Raw genomic sequence first — 20366 nt, forward strand, 5'->3', positions numbered from 1 at the left:
GGCAGTGGTGGCGCACGCCTTTGATCCCAGCAGTTGGGAGGCAGAGGCAGGTGGATTTCTGAGTTCGAGGCCAGCCTGGTCGACAGAGTGAGTTCCAGGAGAGCCAAGATCTACACAGAGATACCCTGTCTTGAAAAACAAACAAAAACAAACAAAAAAAAGAGATTTATTTATTTATTATATATAACTACACTGTAGCTGTCTTCAGACACACCTGAAGAGGGCATCCAGTCTCATTGCAGATTGTTGTGAGCCACCATGTGGTTGCTGGGATTTGAACTCAGGACCTCCAGAAGAGAAGTCAGTGCTCTTAAGCACTGAGCCATCTCTCCAGCCCCCTCCAGTACCTTTTTATTTTGTTTTGTTTTGTTTTTTTAATAAAATGTTTTGGAGAGGGCTGAAGAGTGAACCCTGGCCTTTATACATGCTGAGTGGGCAGTCTACGACTACAGACCAGCCTTTCATCTAGTACCATAACACTCCCTGACACTGTGTCCACCCCAGTAGCTACTAGAACAAGGTCTTCTTACAGAGAGCAAACCCTACTTCCCATCTTCCATGGAGATATGCCCAATATTTGGCTCCTGCCTGAATCCTTCTGAGCACACACACACACACACACACCGTCAACTTGTTTCCTAGCCCATGGCAGTCAGGGCAGAAAAGCATCTGACCACAGAGAAGGGAAGTTACCAAGTCTCTCTTATTGTTAAGCTGCCCTATCCCATCAGTACACACACCCATCTGTCTAAGGAATGTCCAGAATGCTGTGTGAACGACCTGTTCACATCATGCTTTCAGCTTGATCTATCCTATAAAGTATATGCTTGTATCTCTAGATACACTAGACAGTGAACACTGTGAAGACAAAGGGTTATCTCATTCCCGCCCCCCAGCCCCACCCCTGCAGTGCCTAGCATGCGCAGTGACGACACACAGCACATGGAAGAAAAGTAAGAGCCCATGCAGTGGGCTTCATCCCAGTCTCCCTTTAAGCCATTCTGTTTGGGGGGAAAAAGAGGTGAGTGGATTCTTTCTTCCCCGGCCCACTCTACCCCTCAGTCTCAGAAGCATTAGCACCCCAACCAAGCACAGCTTTGGCCTCTATGGAGAGAGAAAGAGAGAGAGAAAGAGAGAGAGAGAGAGAGAGAGAGAGAGAGAGAGAGAGAGAGAGAGAGAGAGAATATGTATTAGAGTAAGAACTTCTAAGCCTCTAAATCAGAACCTAAACTCCATCACAGGGCAAACACAATGACACTACATAAACTGATGGTCGTGGATTGGCACGTGGACCCTCCCTTACTAGCTTAGGGAAAGGGGGGGGGTAAGACCCCTTCTCCTGGCCTCAGGGCCCCATGAGTACCTTAGAGAGTTAACCTGAGTTGCATAAGGGAAGCATAGGGAGATCTAGATTCTGTTTAAACCCCAGCAGGAGGCTCCTCACTCCGGCCTCTCAAATCAAAATCTCTTGAAGTAAAGCAGAGAGACCTGAATTTTTCTGAACCTCCATGGTTAATTCTGATTCACAGCAGGGTTGCAAACCGTTGACCTCTACATTAGGGCTATCCAACAGGACTCCCACAGTAATGGAGAGGTTCTTTATCTGTCTGTCAGCGCCACCAGCCATGTGTGTGTGAGCACCTGACATATGGCTAGTGAACTAAAGAAGGAAAATTTATTTAATTCTTTTTTTATTTGTCTTTTCAAGACAACTTAATTCTTATTAATTTAAAATGGTTTCTTCACACGCAGAGCAGGAGATACAATTCATTTGGTAAATTGCCAGCCTAGCATGCACAGACCCTAGGTTCGATTCCCAGTACTGTAAAAGACCAGATTTGGAAGTGCATACCTGCTAGCCCAGCATTCCAAAGGTGGACCCTCAGCATCATAACAGGTTCAAGGATAGCCTGGGACACATGAGACTTATTTATCAATAAATAAGTTGGCTGTATGTGGCTAGTGATTGTTGTAATGGTTCACAAAATTCTAGAAGACCCTAAGTTCTATGCATATTATTTATTTTCTTTTTAGATTCATTTTTTATGTGTCTGAGTGTTTAAATGTTTGTACACTGAATGTATGACTGGTACCCACAGAGGTCAAAAGAGGGCTTTGAATTCCCTAGAACTGGAGTTATAGGAGGTTGTGGGCTGCCATGTGGGTACTGGAATTGAACCCAGGTCTTCTGCAAGAACAAATGCTCTTAGCTGTTGAGCACATCTCCAGGCCCCTATTTCATTTATTTTGAAAAATTTAAGGCCAGACACAGTGACACACATATTTTAACTCTAGCACTAAGAAGGTACAGCAGGCCAGTCTCTGAATTCAAGGCCCACCTGGTCTACAGAATGAGTTCCAGGACAGCCAGGGCTACACAGAGAAACCCTGACCAAAAAAAAAAAAAAGCATAATCACATGTGTGTGACTGATGTGTGCATATGAGTGTGGTCAGGTCAGCAGAATCAATTCTCTCCTTACACCTTTACAAGGGTTCTGGGCTCTAGCCCAGATTGCCAGGCTTGTATGGCTAGTGCCTTTACCCAGTGAGCCATCTGGACAACCCTCAGTTATTTGAGACTTCCTGTCTCATGATAACAGGTTTTGTACGTGTGTTTGTGCATGTGTATGCATGACTATGTCTATATATATGTGCATGCCTATAGAGGTCAGAGGTTGTCATCAGGAGTCTTCCTCAGCTTTTCCTCCCCACTTTTGCATGTGTGTGTGTGTGGGGGGGTATTGAGTGTATATAAGTGTTCTTGCAGGTATGTGGATATATACATACAAGTGCATGTGCGTGTGCAAGTCTGTATAGACCACAGGTCAATGTTAGGTGCCTTCCTTTATTACTGTTCTTATTTTTGAGATGGGATCTCTCAGTGAAAATAAAGCTTGCTATCCAGGAAGACTGTCTGGCCAACAAACCCCAGGGATCTTGTCTCCACACCAAGATTAGGGCACAGCAATTAGCCTCCTTCCCCTAAGGATACTCTTATCTGCACGGAGCAATCCTCCTCTGATTTAATTGATAAAAGCAATCTGATGGCACTAAGTCTGGACAGGTAGGTAAGGGCCCAGACCAGATTCCAAGCTTGGAGTGGGGGTGGGGACAGGGTGAGCTAGGGAGGGTTGTTGGGGGGGTTGGGGAGGGCGGGCACAGGGAGGCACAGGGACACTTCTCTCCTGAGTGCACTATCTCATACGAAGTTAACCCTGGTGACAGATAAAATGACTTTGCTGCTATGAACTGAATTATGCCCCACAAAATTCATATGCTAAAGCCCTAATATTTTGGAGATAGATCCTTTAAATAAGTGAAGAAGCATTAAAGAAAGGTTAAATGAAATCCGCAGGGTAAAGCAATAATCCAATGATTGGTATCCTTCTAGGAAAGAAGGGAGACACTACAGAGCCACACATGGCAAAAAAAAGAAAAAGAAAAAAAAAGTATGTAAAGATACGGAAGCCAGCTGCTGTGATGAAAGAAGGCCTCAGTAGGGCCTGAGCAGCTAACATTGTCATCTTGTACCTCCAGTGGCCAGAATTATGAGAAAATAAAGTCCATTGTTCAAGCCATCAGACTGGGTATTTTTGTTATGGCAACCCTAGCAGGCATGGAACTCTAACCAGTCTCTGACAAGTCACATTGGAGGAATTGAGGGTAAAAATCCACTACAGTCAGAGCATAGGTGCCTTGGGCACCATGGTCTCTACCAGCCTTCCTGCATATTCTCACTACATGCTAATCCCCTCGATTCCCACACCTACCCTCACTCCACTATTGAATTCACTCCCTTTGCTGAACTTTGGATCTTCGGTGTCCCCCAGAATCCATGATTTGTAGACTCCACCAGTCTATTGTCCTACAGGGAGGTGTAGAACCTTTAAGAGGCAGAGCCTAGAGGGAGGAAGTGAGGTCACTGGGTGTGTCCTTAGTAGAGGATACTAGGACTCCAGCCCTCACTTCTGCCATGAGGCAAGCTGGATTTCTTTGCCCCACACCTAACATGGATGGACTTTGCATCCAAGGGCAGAAGCAATGCACTAAGTGACCATGGGTTGGAAATGCTCAACTTATGTACCAAAATAAACTGTTTCCAGACTAGGAACGTGGCTCTCTGATGTTTGCCTGCTTGGGCTCCTTCATCTGTGGGCTTCTATTGGTTGTTTCTGCGTGTGTATTCTGACTCTCCTCGTTGGACTCTACATTCTCAGAGTAGCCTGGTGGTCAGGAACCTTCATGAGCTGGCTCTAGCTTATTCTACACTTTTTCTCCCACCTGGCCAAGTTTTCGCTAATCTGCTTTTCCCCTTGAACATGATAACACCCTCTTCTAAGCTATGGCTTTCCCAGTATTCAAGGCCACCCCTGACTAGAGCTTCTCACCACCTCAGCTAAACATGCAAGGGTACAGCAACTTCACCTCTGTAGAGTCCGCAATGCTACCACAATGACTCATCCTTAGCAGTAACTGCAGGAAGGCCAGGACCACAGTGTGTGATGGTGTGATGCTGTAAGGCAGCTCTGACAGTGACTTCCTGAAGTCTAGCTTAGGGAGGGCTCCCAATATGACTTATTTCACTTCAGATACCAGCTGCATGTTCTGACCAAGAGTTCTCAGAAACCCTTCGGCTTCAGTAATTTGCAAAACAAAACTCAGGGGGGAAAACACTGTGTTTGTTTATTTATTTATTACAATTTATCACAAATACAAATCAAGGGATGTAGCTCAGTGATAGAAGAGTGCATGCTTCCCATTCACAAAATTCTGGGCTTGATGCCCAGAACTCCAAAATGACACACAGAGCACATGAATGAATGAATGAATGAATGAATACACAAACCAGCACCAAATACCCAAAAAGAAACACAGATATACATGTGTGCACCAGCCAGCAAGCTTAGTGGAAACTCAAGTGTCCAAGAGAGCTGGCTAGGGTCACTGTGGAGGTATAACTGGTCGAGATCATGGGCCATGTGGCTGAACTTAATCTCTATCCTTGTCCCATTCTGGCATTCAGGCTAAGCCCCAACCCTCAATACATACGGCTGGTCTTTCTGGAGGGTTGGCCTCCATCCTGAGTCAAAGTTCAACAAATTCTGGAATGCTCTGAGACCCCCAACATGAATAATTACAACACTTCTATCACTGGGGAATCCTCAAAGGTTTAGTCTCCCTCTCTGGAGCTGAGATAGAAATATACTAATTTTTAGAATGCTGGAGATGACTTGTATCCCAGGAGATAGAGAGACCATGTATCTTCATTAAGATGGCCCTAAGACCTGCTGCTCTCACTGTGGCTCACTTCCCAGCCCTTACCACAGATTCATCCAACCAACCATTAAAGAGACAGATGAGACACCAGCTCCTCATTGTTCCCAACAGTTGCCCTAGTACCTGATGAACTTCAGGGCAGGCCCCTACCAAAACCCCTGCAGCTTGGCTAGGGCAATCAGAGGTCTCTGTCCCCCCTCCTCAAGCTACCTGAGAAAAGTTTTTTCAGACAGTGAATAGGTAAGAAAAGGGAGGAGATAACCTAAAATCATTCTCCCACCAATGAAGTGTAGGAAGAGAGGAGAGACCCAACACAAGGCTTAGGAGTCTTTAATGCTTAGTCTGAAAAGTCAGAGGCTAAGTTTCTCGTAACATTGGTCATTCTCCAGCAAGCGAGCAGGGTTATAGGCAAAGGTCTTCAGAGCAGACGGGAAATTCCCTTGTAGTGCATTGATATAACCCCACCTCGAAGGGAGGTGAGCAGAAAGAGTGTGTAGTGAGGACCATATGTCAGCCTTTTGCAAAGCACTCTGCAGTGTTATCTCAGTCGATCCTCACACCTCACACCAGTGCTAGGAGGCAGCACACCCTCTTTTTTTTAAAGGATCTTAGTGCTTAGAGAGGTTGTTCATAAGCAGGTCAGGCAGGGTGGCACATCCTTTTAATCCCAGCACTCAGGAGGCAGAGGTAGGCAGATTTCTTGTGAGGTCAAAGCGGAGCTGGTCTATAATAATGAGTTACAGGCCAACACAATGAGACCTTGTTTCGAAATTTAAAAACAGATAGACAACGTGAACAGAAACAAAACAGAGGGATTTTTTTTAAAAATATAAGTTCTCTGAGTTTGAGGCCAACCCGGTCTACAAAGTGAGTTCTAGGACAGTAAGGGCAACACAGAGAAACCCTGCCTCGAAAAACCAAAATAAATAGATACATTTTTTTTTAAGTTCAAAGGCCTTATAGGGAGCAAAAAAAGGGAGAGATGAAAATCTAGATCCTTCCTAGTCTAGACACACAGAAGTCTCCCTCAGATACAGCTTCTCAGACAGCTCTGGGCTCCCTGAAGAAGTTCACTTTTTTATTACTTATTTACTTACTTATTTTTGAGACAGAGACTAATGTGTTCCAAGCTGGCCTTGAACTCAATATGTAGCTGAAGGCGGCCTCGGACTCCTGATCTTCCTGCCTCTGAGTTATGGGATTACAGGAGTCTGCCAGATGATCTGTAAGGATGAGCAGGGATCCTGGAAAGATTGTCCACTGACTGGGGAAGAGGAAGTGTGGAGAGGACAGATAAAAGGGGGTTGGACTCCATCGGTGTACGCTGAATGCCTGTGTGGAAACCTCACACTGAACCCCACTAGTATGTAGTTAGTGTCAAAAAAGGCTGAGGTAGATCAGCATTAGAGAACATTTCTAGAGTACATGACACGATGCCAAACATGATGCCAATAAAAAGCAAAACAGGAAAGATTAAAACAAAAACCATCTTTCCTCCAAAACTGCGAATATGACTTCAGACATCCCGACCTAGGACTCTGCACTGCACACAGAGACTCCCAAGGCAAGGATGTGGTAGGTGGAGTGCACAGGCCCAACCCTCTGCTGATGCCGTGCATGACCAGACACTGGAGACAAAAGGGTGAGAGGCTCAAGGGAAGGGGAAGACAGCAGGAGAGCTGCCCACCCTGGGCCATTAGAGGACAGTCCAGCAGGCTGAATGCAACACTGGCTGGGGTCTCTACTATGTAGGTCTGGCTGAACCCTCATCCGTTAGCAGAGGCAGCAGCCCCAACTCCTGGAGTCTTTCCCTGGCTGCCGCCTCCCAGCCTTTGTTGGCCTGTGCGCTTCGAGGAGATGGATGCAGGAGCCCCTCCACCTGCACCTCCGGGGTCAGCCCTGCTAGAGCTCTTCGGGCTCGCTGCTCTGCCAGCCGCCCCACTCCCACTACCAGACGCACCCCTAGCAGCTGCACCTGCCGGCAGAGGGCTGCGTCGCAGATCGACAGCAGCTGCTCCCGCTGCTTGGCGGGCAGCTCAGCTGGGGTAAGGTTTCGTCCACTGGGAGCCAAGAAGAGTAGAGGACACAGATTGTGGACAAAGCAGTGCCGGAAGAAGACTTGAGGCTGTCCGCAGAGGGTCCGGAAAAAGCCCCAGAATCGGGCTCCGCTCACCTCTGACTGTGGGCACTCCAGTCCCAACACTGGTCGCTTGGGGTGCTCTTGTGGAGGGGTCAGCACAGGGCCCCCAACGCCCAACCAGTCCCGGACCACATTCACTTCCCCAAAGGGTACCTGCGGGAGGAGAGAGACAGACGCAAGGGGCTTCAGGCTGGAGATCTGACCCTTTCCACCTACCACGATGGTTTCGACTGCCCCTACCGATCTGTGTTAAGGACTCTGCCCTGTGGTTTGCCTCTGTCCACTTTCCTCCAGTGTTTCCCACTGTGGACCACGACCAGCAGAAACTGTGTGCCTCTGCTTCCTCCAGGCCCTGGGACCAAATACTGGCAGAACACTGGGGCATTTGGCCCTACAGAAGGCGTGATGATTCTAATACTGGTGACTGACAGATCGCCAGGGTAAAAGGAGATAGGACAAGCTGACCACTGATCTCTGGGTACCCTCCCTGCCCCAGGCCTCAGGCTGTCATTTCCATCGATCATCATTGATCACCTTTCATCACTCAGTTGGGGTCAATAAAAGCGATTGAGCCTCCTGCCCCAGGCTTCTTTACCTCCCCCATCTACAACGCACCCCTACTGAACAGCAGTCACTCATCCGGTCCCTCAGGGAAAGCAGGCAGCCCTAAGCCTGACTCTGTTCTAAACCTTTTGGAGACCCAGGGACTTGCCAACAGAACGCCCTGCAGCACCTATACACCCATCTCACACACACACACACACACACACACACACCCCGCCCAGTCTTCCTGAGGTCCCAGAAGTCCCAGCCCTTCTCCTGACGCCAACCACTCTCTAGGGACAAGGGAGATCCGGCAAGGTAAGGTACAAGGCAGGATGATGGAAGGAAGAGCTCTCAGAGGCAATTAGTGGAAAGCTCACAGGGGAAACGGAACTACCGTTAATGTGCTTGGTTAACTATGAACGGAGAAGCGCTTGAGACCACAGGAGCCAGTGTGTGTCCTGCAGGGGATGGGGCGGAGGACCCACCCACGCCCCAGCCAATTACATATTCCTCCTCTACAGCCCACATCAGTTAACATTCTGTCTAAACTCCACCCACACAGTTACCTGGCAACAGCCAGGTATCCTCCCCACAGTTACCTAGCAACAGCCAGGTAGGCCTGACCCACTATAAAAGGGGCTGCTTGCCCCCTCCTCCCTCTTGATCTCTTGCTTCTCTCTTGTTCTTGCTCTCCCCTTCTCCATTCCCTTCCCTTCCCCCTCTATCCACGTGCTCATGGCCATGGCCAGCCTCAACTTCTCTACTCTCTCTCTGCCTTTCTCTGCCTCTAGTACCCTCTTAACTCTCCTCCCCGTGCCCTGAATAAACTCTATTCTATACTATACTTTTATGTGGCTGGTCCCTCAGGGGGAAGAGATGGGCTTTGGCATGGGCCCACTGAGACATCCCTTTCCCCCATACCTCACCTCACCCCTATAGAACATATTTTTCTCTCTTTATCTTTTTATAAACACATCAACATCCACCTCAGAAACACCCAACAGAGGAAGCCAGTCCTTTACCCCTGTTTGGGCCATGCCAAAAGGTCCTGGGTTCATGCCCAAGAACAGCACTTCCTTGGGGCCTTGGCAGTAGCGAGTCACATAGTTACGGTGTGGCTCCCAAGCATAATCCACCGGGTTGTAGATGACACCCACGGGCTCCGGGAACTGCAGCTGGCTCAGCTCGGCATTGAGCCGAAGCTCCTCCTCCAGGAAGCCCTCAGCCAAGCTTCGTGTACAAGGCAGAGGCTCCATCAGGGCGCTTGCAGGCTCATGGGTAGGCCCCAGTGGGAAGGTCTGGGACGCAGCCATGCTGCTGTCACCTGGAAAAGAAGGGGACAGCATTTCCTTCAACCCCAAACCAGCATTAGGATCTATACTAGCTGGGAGCTCCTACTGCCATTTCCTGGGCTCAGAAGAAACCCTGTCAGTCACTACAAGCTCACTTTCCTGGTAACGAAGGAATTTTTTTTTTTTTTTGCTCCTCACCTCCGGAGCCCTCCCTCTTTCTGATACATCAAGCATCCTACCTTAGCTACTGGTCTTGTTGCTACAAAGTACCTGCAAAGGCAAATTGAAGGGAGGATTTATCTCATCTCTCAGAGAGTACAGTTCATCACGGTGGGTCGTGGCTGCAGGAGAAAAACACATTGCAGCCGTAGTCAAAACTCAGAAAGCAATAGATGCCTATCTATATTCAACTATATCTATCTCTCTCCCTAAACAACCTTCCCCGTGGTTTTATGAGACCGGTTCTCACTATGCAACCTTGGATGGCTTGGAGTTTGAAATGCTGACCAGGCTAGCCTTGAACTCATGGAGGTCCTCATGTCTCTACCTGGTATTAAGGGTGTATGTTATCACCCCTGGCTAGAGCTCTTCTTTTTATGCTGTGCTGGCTACTTTTTATGTCAACAAGCTAAAGTCATGTTGGAAGATGGATCCTCAATTGAGAAAATGCCCCCCCCCCCAGTCTGGCCTGTGGGCAAGCACCTGTGGTGCGTTAGTTACCCTGACTGGTGAATAACATGGAAGAGCTCACTGTGGGCAGTGCCAGCCCCGAGCTGATGAACCTGGTTGCTATTAAAGAGCAGCTGAGCAAGCCATGGGAGCTAGCCAGGGAACAGCACTTCTCCATGGCTTCTGCTTCAGCTCCTGCTTCTAGGTTCCTGCTTTGAGCTCCTGTCCTGACTTCCTTGATAATGGACTGTGATATGGAACGGCAAGCTAAAATAAACCCCTTGGTTGCTTTTGGTCATGGTGTTTTATCCCAGCACTAGAAACCCTAAGACATCCAGGACCCCAGCCAATGGATGGTACCACACACGTACAGTTCAGGCTTTCTCTTCTCAATTAACCTAATTTAGAAACCCTTTCACAGACCATGCCCAGAGATTCATCTTCAAAATGATTCCAGATCTGTCAAGTTGGCACAGATATTAACCATAACAGTACCCTCATCCCAACCCTTCCATCAGGTGAGGCTGGAACCATCAGGTCTTAGTCCATGCTGAACACAGAGAACATCTTCTTAGTTTTCTCTGCCCTCTCTTCATTTTCCCCCTTCAGTATTAAGAGTTAAACCTGAGTTTTCAACCATGCTAGGCAAGTGCTCTACAGTCCTAATGCTTTTTACGTTTCGATGGGTGGGGAGTGGAGTGCATGAGGGGTGTCTCATAAGATACTCAGGTCAACCTTGAATTTACTCTGTAGCCTAGACTGGTCCTGATCTTGTAATCCTGTTGCCACAGCCTCTGAAATAAATGAGATTACAATCTACATAAGCAGGTATGTCTACTAATATAATTTCTTTCCTCTCTCTTTTGTGTGTGTGTGTGGGGGGGGGGGAAGGGTACAATTCTTTAAAAAAAAAAAAGTGCCAGGCATCATGATAATGCCTTTAATCCCAGCACTTCAGAGGCTAGTGGATTTCTGAGTTTCAAGGCCAGCCTGGTCTATAGGATAGCCAGGGCTACAGAGAGAGAACCTGTCTCAAAATACACAACCCCCTCAAAAAAGGTATTTGTGAGTGTGTGTGTGTGTGTGTGTGTGTGTATACACTCATCTGTGGTGATCAAGGAAGCCCCTGGAACTGGAGTTACAGAAAGTAGAATGTTGTTGAGCTTAAGTGGGTGCTGGGAACTCAACTCGGGTTCTCTGCAAGAGCAGTACATATTCTTAACCAGCAAATCATATCTCTAGCCCCTTCTCTTATGTATTTATTGAGATAGAGCCACAGGTCTCAAGCTTGGTAAGAAGCTGATGATGGTCATGAACTCCTGATCTTCCTGCCTCCGCTTCTAAAGAGCTGGGATTACAGCCTGCAGCAGGCCAGGCTACACTGTCAGAACACATCTACTGCTATCCTCTCTCTCCAATGTCATCCTTAATAAAACCAGTCCAGCCAGGATGAGCATGTCCTGGAAACACTATGCTGACAAATGAGATGCAGGTGCACAGCCACAGCCCAGAGACTTGGGAAGGCTAATTACAGCAGCTTCCAGGTGGCAAGCAATTGCTCTACGCCAGGTACACCTCATTGATCTTCATAACAACCCCATGAGGTGGGTATTATTGCTCCCATGTTACAAGCCAGGAGACTGAGGCTTAACAAGATCAAGCAACTTGCCTAGGGTCATGCAGTTAGCAAGTAATGAAGCTGGGATTTGAACCCACACTATCTGACTCACGCTATGCTCTTAACCACCCACAGCATCTTGCCTTAGATGGTTTTATGAGCCACCCTACTAATTCTACAAGCCCCTAACCCCAGCCCAGCTTCTTTCCCACACTCGAGAATCCTCTGAGGTAAGTAAGATGATTACACAGACTCTGAATAGACTCTTACAAGCTACGCAACCATGGCCAGAACCTCAGGTTTTCACATCTGAATACTAAGGATAATAATACCCACTTCATAAAGCTGTCTATGCATGGGAGAGGGGGAAGAAGCCCGGCAGCATGCCTTCTGAACGGCAACAGCTGTTCTTTCCCACACTCCTATGCACACCCAGTGCTTGTCCCTGGCCATTCCACTCACTTTCAAAATGCTTCTCCTACCCCTACTCCCAAAATTTTACACAGGTCATTTCTACAAACCCAACCAAATATGATCCTTGAATTAACCAGGACATCAAACAGCAGCCAACCAAGAGGATAACCCAACATATCTAGTTCATACTCCTCCTTCAAGATGCAGCTCAAACCACCTCCTTGGTAAGCTTTGCCTCTTCAGTATACGGAAACGTTCCTCAGACCCCAGCCCACCCCACAGCTAGGATTATAAAACGTTGAAGGCTTGATCTCCAGCTATCAGAGATGGCTGGATAAATGAGGATGCTAACATCATAGGCTACTAGAAGTGAGGCCTCATTGGAGGAAGCAGGTCCCTGGGGGTGTGTCTTTGAAGGGTGTATCTTGGCCCTGATCCCTTCACCGCTACACCCCTTCTTTCTGGCTAATATATGAGGAGCTTTGCCCTATACCCACCTTTCCACCATGATGTTCTGCCTCAGCACAAGCCACGAGGCCAAACAGCCAGGGACTGGAACCCCTGAATCTGTGACCTAGGTTCTAGCTTTCCTCTCTCATGCTGTTTTTCTCAGAACAATGAACTGCCTGGCATTTTGGCTGTGAAGCCAAGACATATGTATCTCAAAAAAAGTGATTTAGATGTGCAGGAGAAGGCTGAGAGCCACTGGGTACTGCCAGAATTAGTGGCTTCTTCATGACTTCACCCTTTTGCCTCCCCAACCAGGGTAAGGAAGACTAGAAGCCAGGTTCTAGTCTATCCCCACCACATCTATAACATCCTAGGTCTTATCACCAACCCCTGCCCAGCTCTATCCATTTCCACTCTATCTATCAGTCTTGTTTAGAGCTACCTTTAAACAAAACATTTTTGTTTCTCTGTGCTAGGGGTGGAACCCTGGAGCCAGGCAAGGACTTTACTACTGAGCTGCCCTGATCCTTAATGAACCATTACTGATGGATTCCTCTCTACCACCCATAACCCCAGTATGAGAGAATGATGGTAATAATAGTATATCACTAAGCTACATCACTAGCTCCCACTGCCTCTGCTGCTTCCTCCTCTCCCTCCTCCTCCTTCTTTCTTTTAGACTTTATTTTTATCTTATGCGTTTTGAGACAAAGTCTCACTACATGGCTTTGCCTGTCCTAAAATTCAAGATGTAGACCTACTAACCTCCAACCAGTGGCCTTCTTCCTGCCTCAGTCTCCCGAGTGCTGGGATTACCTGGATGTGTCACCATAGCAGGCTAGAAATCTGGTTTGTCCACACAGGCTCCCAGAACATTCTGGAAAGCTGAGGACGGTGTGGCGAACTGGGTTTTCTGGGACCTTTGCTTTGCAAGTCCCTGTGTAGAACCAATATTAGAAAAAACAGCACAGGGATCTCTCTCAGGTCTAAGATGGGTCTGCTCTGGGCTGAAGACAGCAAGGATAGGCATGCACAGAAGTGAGGAGAGCTTATTTTCACTGTTCATCTGGTAGCAAGTGTCACAGGCTAACTAGAATGCTAGTCCTGGTTTCCTCTCTTAAACGGTTCTTTCTCTTAACAGTTGTTTTTATTTACTAGGGAGAGCAAGCACACCTTAGCAACTCATGTGGCAAAAGATAACTTTTGGGAGCTGGTTCTCTTCTACTGTCAAGGCTCTGAGGAATGAATATAAGTCATCAGGTTTGGTGGCAAGAGCCCTACCAGCCAAGACATCTAAGAAGGTTCTCTTGCACAAATCACTTTAAGGCTCTTCTCTATAGGAACCATCAACCTACCTCCAGCAATTGTTTATTTCTTAAATATTTGAGTCCCTCATATGTTGGGGGGATAACTCCAAAATAAGATATAAGACAGGTTTGGGATAAGCCATGAAGAGCTAAGAGGACAGATATAATCTGAGCTTTGCTGTCCTGGACAAAAAATCAAAAAAAAAAAAAAAAAATTCCTAGCAGGAAGTCTGACAGTCCTCCCTAAAGTCACCAACAGCCATAAGCTCAATGCCTGATGCTGCAACTCAGTGGAGTGTATACCAAAGATGAATGAAGCCTTGGGTTCAATCCCCAGCACTGTAAACCAGGTATAGAAGCTCGTATCTATCAGCTCAGCACTCAGGAGGTAGAGGCGGAAAGATGAGAAGATCAGGAGCCTTTTGTGTGTGTGTGTGTGTGTGTGTGTGCATTTTTTCCCCTCAAAAAGCAAAATGCCTTAAGAAACATGTCACACATTTCAAATTACATTAAAAAACAAAGGGCAACCCTGAGATACATCCAGGCCACAGTGCGATGGAGGCTCATTAAGTAAAAGTACTGGCTGCTCTTTCAATGGTTCTCAGTTTAATTCCCAGCACCCATAATGCGGCTTGCAAGAGTCAAACTGCAGTCCTATAGTATCCAATGTCCTCTTCTGGTGTGCAGACAAAACACCCATATATAAAAAATAACATAAATAAACCTAAAACAAAAATAAGAATCCAAGCCACTAGCTAGCCGCTGTCCCTTGTAGGTGGTACAGAAATCCACAGGATTTAAATCAAAACAGCGCTGCAGGGCTCACAGGGGCCCCTTGTAGGCCTTGGAGTCACAGAGCGGCTACCTCTCCGGAACTCCGAGAGCCCCCACCGCCCTTCCCAGAGATCCAGCCCCCTACTCCCTCACCTGCACAAGCTCCCCATGCAGCTTCCGCTTCCTTTCTTCGTCCTGGCGCGGAGGGCACTGGGAGTTGTAGTCGACAGCATTTAAATAAGAAGAATGGCTAGCGACGTCTGCTTCCGCCGGAAATGCCAAATCCCCGGAAAACTCGCTAAAAGAGTTCCACGGGTCGCTGGGGATTGTAGTTTAATAATATGATTTACATCAAGACGTCACAACCATCTGGACTCTGCAGCCATCCCCAATACCTCATCCACCAGAGACCTTTCCCTCTTGCTGCCCCGAGGTATAAGGCATCATCTTTGCAGCCCTCCAAGGGCCATTAACTGTTTACATAACATCCAAAGAGGCAACCGTGTGGTTGTGGCGGATCTACAGAGTGAGTTCCAGGACAGCCAGGGCTACACAGAAACCCTGACTCGACAAAACAAAACAACCAAACAAATATCCACGAAGGCATTTCTCTCAGCACCTACCTCTTTGACAGTGAACATCCCTGTTAGCATTAGCATCTAAATCCACAGCCTCGCCATTTTAATCTGTTTCTCTCTTGCCTTGACATCTGCCAGCCTGTATCCTGAATTGGGTTTCTCCAAGAAGCAAAATCAAAACCATCCTTTTATCAATGTGAGGAGATGTATTGTGGAAATACGCTCACAGCCCTATGGGACCTGCTGCCTGTAAGCTGGAGAACCAGGGAAGCCCTTTGTGTTAAGAGCCCTTCCTTAGTCATTGGTTGCACTGGACTCTGAACAGGTTGGTGGTGCCCACCCAGGTTAGTAAGGAAGATCGTCCTGACTCAGATTTTTGTTTATTTACCAACTCTTATGTCTCCTGGCCCTCATAAGTAGACATATATAAATAACACATCCCATCTTTCCAGACTCTCCTACAATAGTCTTCCCAGGAAGCCTTCTCCAACAAACTTTAATCCCTAATTGCACCTAACTAGCCCCTCAGCACTGACTTCCAAAGCCATTCACACCCTGCTTTGTTCCTATCTAACTGGACATTTCACTGTGACTTTTCACTCAACTGGAATCTTCCATGGGTAGATATCTTCTGGGTCCCTTGCCTTCCCCAATACTCATGCCGGGGGAAGCCAGGGCTCTCATCACCAAAGCAAAGTCCCCAATGGGTGCTAGGGAAGAAGACCAGGGAACCCAGAACACAATGCCTTTCCCAAGACTGCTCTAGCATCCAGATAAAAGCAGTGGGTGCAGCTGTTGTGAGTAGTGACCATCCAGCATCAAGGTGAGGAATCACTCACCTGTATTCCATCGAGGCTGCCCCTTACTTGCTGAGCTGTAGTGCACAGCAGCCTTGTCCCTCTGGGTCTTGCCACTTTCTTTCTGTACGATTTGTCGCTCACCTCTTCCATGGCTTGCTTTCTGTCTCTAGGTGCCTCTATCTTCCCCTGGGCACACCTCAATATCTCTACTTCCTCTGCAATGAAGAAAAGTAAACTTCGTGAACAGGACTCTCTATCTCTGTTTTCTGCACATTTTCCTGTCTCCAAACAAACAAAACCTCACCATAGTGTTGTCTTGTTATTTAAGAATCCTAAGAGCCTGTTGAGACAGGAGGGCTGTATGTAACACCACAGCTCTGGGAGAGGAGGAAGGGGTATCAGAAATTCAGGAAGTTCCTCTGCTACATATCACATCCGAGGCCAGCCTGAGATAAGTGAAATCTTGTCTAAAAAAAGGAAAAGAGAAAAAAGAAGTTGGTGGAAGGATGCAAGGAATTAATTATAGACTTCATTTTCCGTTCAGATACCTGTGTCCCCCATAATTTTTTGGCTTACCCGATTCTTCCAGTGGGTTTTTGTTCCTGCTTCAGGGGTAGGGGTTGGTGGTAGTGGTGGTGGTAGTGGTAGTGTTTTGAAACAAGGTCTCATCTTGGCTGCCCTGGAACTCACTACCGAGACCAGACTGACCTCACAGAGATCTGCTTGACTTTATCTTCCAAGTGCTAGAATTGAAGTCCCATACGGGTCACCACCCCCAATTCAATTTATACCCCTCAGCATCTGCCTTCTCATGGAGCTCTGCTAAAGATTCTTAGAAACAAGACCCAGAGATGAAAGGTGAGCATAGCCCTTCCCTAGTCTCCTGACCCTCCAGAAGCTTCCAACGGACAGGCTGACAATGTCTGTTGGTCCTGTGAGATAAGGGGGACAGTAGATTCTGGCCGCAGCCAAGAAAGAGCTAGCAGGTGCGCTCTAAGCTGTGAAGGGGCCTCTGAGGCCCCACAGCCTCTACTCGCCTCCCGGGTGCAGAAGGGTTAACTTGCTTTCTTGTTTCCCTCGGGTTTCCGCAGGCTGCAGAGGCTGTGTTGGGCCACGAGCGCCATCTATCGGCCATTGAGGGAGCTAGCTTTGCTTCGCTAGGAATTCTAGGCCAGGCAGCCTTTCTCCTGCCAAGGGCTCCTGCTGCACAAAGCTTAAAATTGCCTATTGGATGAATGCAAGCCACGTTTTCCCCTCTCCGGGTACCAGGTGTCACCTGGCCACTTCCCTGGGGAACTCCAAAGGACTTTCTGGAGCTTTCTTTCCACACTCTAATCCCCTCTCTCACAGCCAGGTCAGAATGAAAGCTGGAATCAGGGCTTGATCTGCTGTCACGCTCTCAGCTTACTAATGGGGACGTCCAGGCAGGTTACTTCACTTCTCTGTGCCTCGGTTATCTCAGCTGTAAAATGGGACAATCCTTGAAATCTCTTTGTCTTTCGTGATAAATTAACTGGCAAAGTGCTTTATTAAGGCCTGTCCCAAAAGGGGCTGTGTGAAGGTTAGTCACACAGGTTGCTATGGCTACTGGCAGGCCTGAAAGAGGATGCTGGGCTGAACCCTCAACCTCCCGGCCAGACACAAAGGCACAGTACAGTACTAGCCAACTCATCCCTGGAAAGTCCATCAGAGACCACACCCTGCCTGAGTTAGGTGTGGGGACTGGGAGTTCAGTTTCCGAAGGTCGGGAGACTAAATGAAAAGTCAAAAAAAGGAAGGAGGACTGGGTATAACTCAGTGGTGAACTACAGATTAGCATGCACAAAGTCCTGGATTCTATTCAATTGTACACACACACACACACATGCACACACGAATGCAAGTGTGCATGTGCACACACACACTTGCAGTAAAAGGCAACAAGGAGGAATTAGCAGGCACATAAAATGCCCTTTTTGCTGGGTATGGTTTCATGCACCTATAATAACAGCACTAGAGACTGAGGGAGGAGGATCACAAGTTTGGCACCAGCCTGGGCTATAGAGCTAGACTGTGTTTTTAAAAAACACAGACAGAAAAGGGTGGCTCCGCAGGTAAAAGTGCCTGCTACTAAGCCTGATGACCTCAATTCAATCCCTAAAATCCACATGGTAGGAGAGAACTGACTCCTGAAAGCAGTCTTTTTTGCCTCTACAAAAGGTGATGATGGCACATGATTACACACTCATAAGTAAATAAATGTCAAACAGACACCAAACCCACAAAATGTGCTGTTTTGAAAAGGAGGAGGGCAGGCCCAGAATGTAGGGGAACCCAGGCCTCTGCACCCCAACAGTCTGTCCTTGACTCTGGCTCAGAACTCACAGAGGCTGATCAGCCTCCAAAGGCATCTGTTACAGGACTCTCCAGTTCTTCAGGAGTTTAACCTTCCTTGGGTTGCCTGGTGGATAGGAGACTAGAGTAGAGGAAGCTGCCTGCAGGCCAAGCCCCCAATTCCCACCTACCTCCAAGAATTGAGGAAGCAGGGCAGTTGAGTTCATATCAAGCCGTTTCCTTGCCTTTGGTCTCTGTGTTTACCTTCCTCTATCCTGCAGAAAAATGGGTACACCGATTTACCCAAAAAGTGAGAAGGTAGGAATGTGGGCCTCCGTTGGCTAAGGCTTTACCCTGACCCTCAATTCCAAGACCACAGAAGCCAAATTTTTGGGTCAAACCCCACTTAACTGGAGGCAGGTGGCAGCTTCCTAATCTTACAGCTCAGGTGTCCCCAGTCCCCTGGCTCTGGATGCCTTGAAACCCAGGAGAGGGGTGGGCAGCTAGAGAGCTGACACTGCTTACTTGGGAAGCAATTATCGGAGGAGCCATCAGCTCAGTGAGGCTCAGTTCTCACTAATCGGATTTCATCAGAGCCCCGGGCTGGGGGAGGGGGTACTGAGTAATTTGCCTTGATGCTATGGTAGGAGATGTCTGGGAGGGCAGGAGGCTGCATAATCTGTCTGAGTGGTGTTATAGTTGTCCAAAACAGTTACCCTGAATGGACCACACAGACATCAGACAGTGTTTGGGGTTGGGGGACTGATACCCAGGTCTTGGAGTGAGAAAAATGGATGCTAGATTTTGCAGCCTGAGAATATCTCCACAGTAGAGCTGAGCTGAGCAGTTAGGAAAGGAAGGCAGGTCAGCCTGGGAGGGAGGCACTAAGCCAAGCAGGAAGGCGCTCTGAGACCCTACATGCCACCTAACCGTCACCCAATCACCCTGCTTGTGTCCACAACCAGCCAGACACAAAGGAAGACTTGAGTCCTCCTGTGGTACTTGAAGGCCACACTTAATCCTGTTCTGTCACCAGCCTTCTTCCATAGCCTCCCTGTTCCCTTTTCTGCCCACATCATCCCAGTCCCATGTGGTGTCCTCCAACCCCTGCCTCCCCCACCCCACCCCACCCCGGAACACACAAATAATCCTCTCCTCACCTCTATAATCCACTCCACAGCTTACAGAACAGGGTTAAGCATGACAGCAAGAGCCGCTGATCTCTACTGAGTCTCCTCCCACACCCGGCACCACAGAAGTGCTTCTAGCTGGATTCACCTCCCTCTCAGCCCTCCCCATCCAGATTTGGCCTTTCTCATCTCCACTGCCACACCACTATTGTCTCTGGCCTGGAATTCTTTCCATTTTCCAAGCCCCCACCCCACTCCATTGGAAGGACTCCCCCCTCTCTCAGTCTGTACCAGGCTGGTGACCTTTGGAACCAATAGCTCAGTATATGTCTGTTAGTGCTTTAGGGCTCATGGCTCTGCCAGTGTGTGTGTGTTACTGGAGGGTGCAGCCTGCGTGTCTAGTATATAGAGAATCCCTGTGTGGTATTGAGGTGGTGCTAAGAGCGGAGCCCTGCCTTAGCAGGTTCCAGGTCCTAGGTTCTACCCTCAGCAACGAAGAAAGAAAATAGCAGAGTAGGCATGGTGGCTCACACCTGAGATCCAGAGATTGCAGAGAAAGGTGGGGTCAGGCGCATCAAGAACTCAAGGTCATCCTCAGCTAGTAGTGAGTTTGAATCGGGCTTGCTGTGTATGAGACATTGTGTCCAAAAAAAAAGCAAAGTAGCAGAGCAGATCTGGGAGGCTGGGAGGCTTAACTGCCATCTATGCTGGCTGTGGCGCCCAGCCTTCCCGGAGGGGGAACACTTCCTCCTAGGCTGACACCTCTTCACCTGTCAGTGGGGACACCAGGCACACTTCACAGGCCACAAGGACCTTCTGCTCCTTGCCCAGGGAGCCTCTCCCAACACTCAATACGTCCCTGTCACTGGGGCCCATCCTCTCTGGTCACATCTCTTGGGCAGAGTGGCCTTGAGAACTGCCCCACCCTCACCCCCTTGCAGCCAGGATGAAGCCCCAGGCACCCTGGGCACTAGGCGGAACCGGATGCAAACCCACCCCAGCCCTCGCCCAGAAGAGAGGACGCGGGAGCGTCCTGTCCCGCAGCACTAGCTCGCTT

General features: G+C 48.3%; 1 protein-coding gene across 6 annotated transcripts; it reads right to left on the reverse strand.

Moving 5' to 3' along the window:
* Nucleotides 1-4659: 4659 nt before the first annotated feature.
* On the reverse strand, nt 4660-20309 carry Smug1 (single-strand selective monofunctional uracil DNA glycosylase). 6 transcript variants are annotated; one of them, XM_006521415.3, is made up of 8 exons: nt 19340-19439; nt 18371-18454; nt 16171-16333; nt 15906-16081; nt 14642-14807; nt 9527-9597; nt 8987-9288; nt 4660-7571 (listed from the first exon to the last, which is right to left on the reverse strand). In XM_006521415.3, the coding sequence occupies exons 7-8, from the start codon at nt 9275-9277 to the stop codon at nt 7023-7025; spliced, it is 840 nt and encodes a 279-aa protein (XP_006521478.1). In that variant the 5' UTR covers nt 9278-9288; nt 9527-9597; nt 14642-14807; nt 15906-16081; nt 16171-16333; nt 18371-18454; nt 19340-19439; the 3' UTR covers nt 4660-7022. The 6 variants fall into 6 exon arrangements, with proteins under 6 accessions (XP_006521478.1, XP_011244033.1, XP_011244035.1 ...); XM_011245731.3 differs by lacking the exon at nt 19340-19439 and adding an exon at nt 19843-20309 and having other exon boundaries at nt 14642-16081; XM_011245733.2 differs by having other exon boundaries at nt 9496-9597; nt 14642-16081.
* Nucleotides 20310-20366: the final 57 nt, after the last annotated feature.

Source organism: Mus musculus, chromosome 15 (genome assembly GCF_000001635.26).
Source record: "Mus musculus strain C57BL/6J chromosome 15, GRCm38.p6 C57BL/6J".
NCBI classification, from domain to species: domain Eukaryota; kingdom Metazoa; phylum Chordata; class Mammalia; order Rodentia; family Muridae; genus Mus; species Mus musculus.

Excerpts from the sequence above, each read along its gene's own strand:
- Smug1 (XM_011245731.3), bottom strand. The coding sequence starts at position 9,277 with ATGGCTGCGTCCCAGACCTTCCCACTGGGGCCTACCCATGAGCCTGCA. Across the intron at positions 7,572-8,986 it reads TTGGCATGGCCCAAACAGGG|GTACCCTTTGGGGAAGTGAA; the intron begins GTAAAGGACTGG and ends CTCCTCCCGCAG.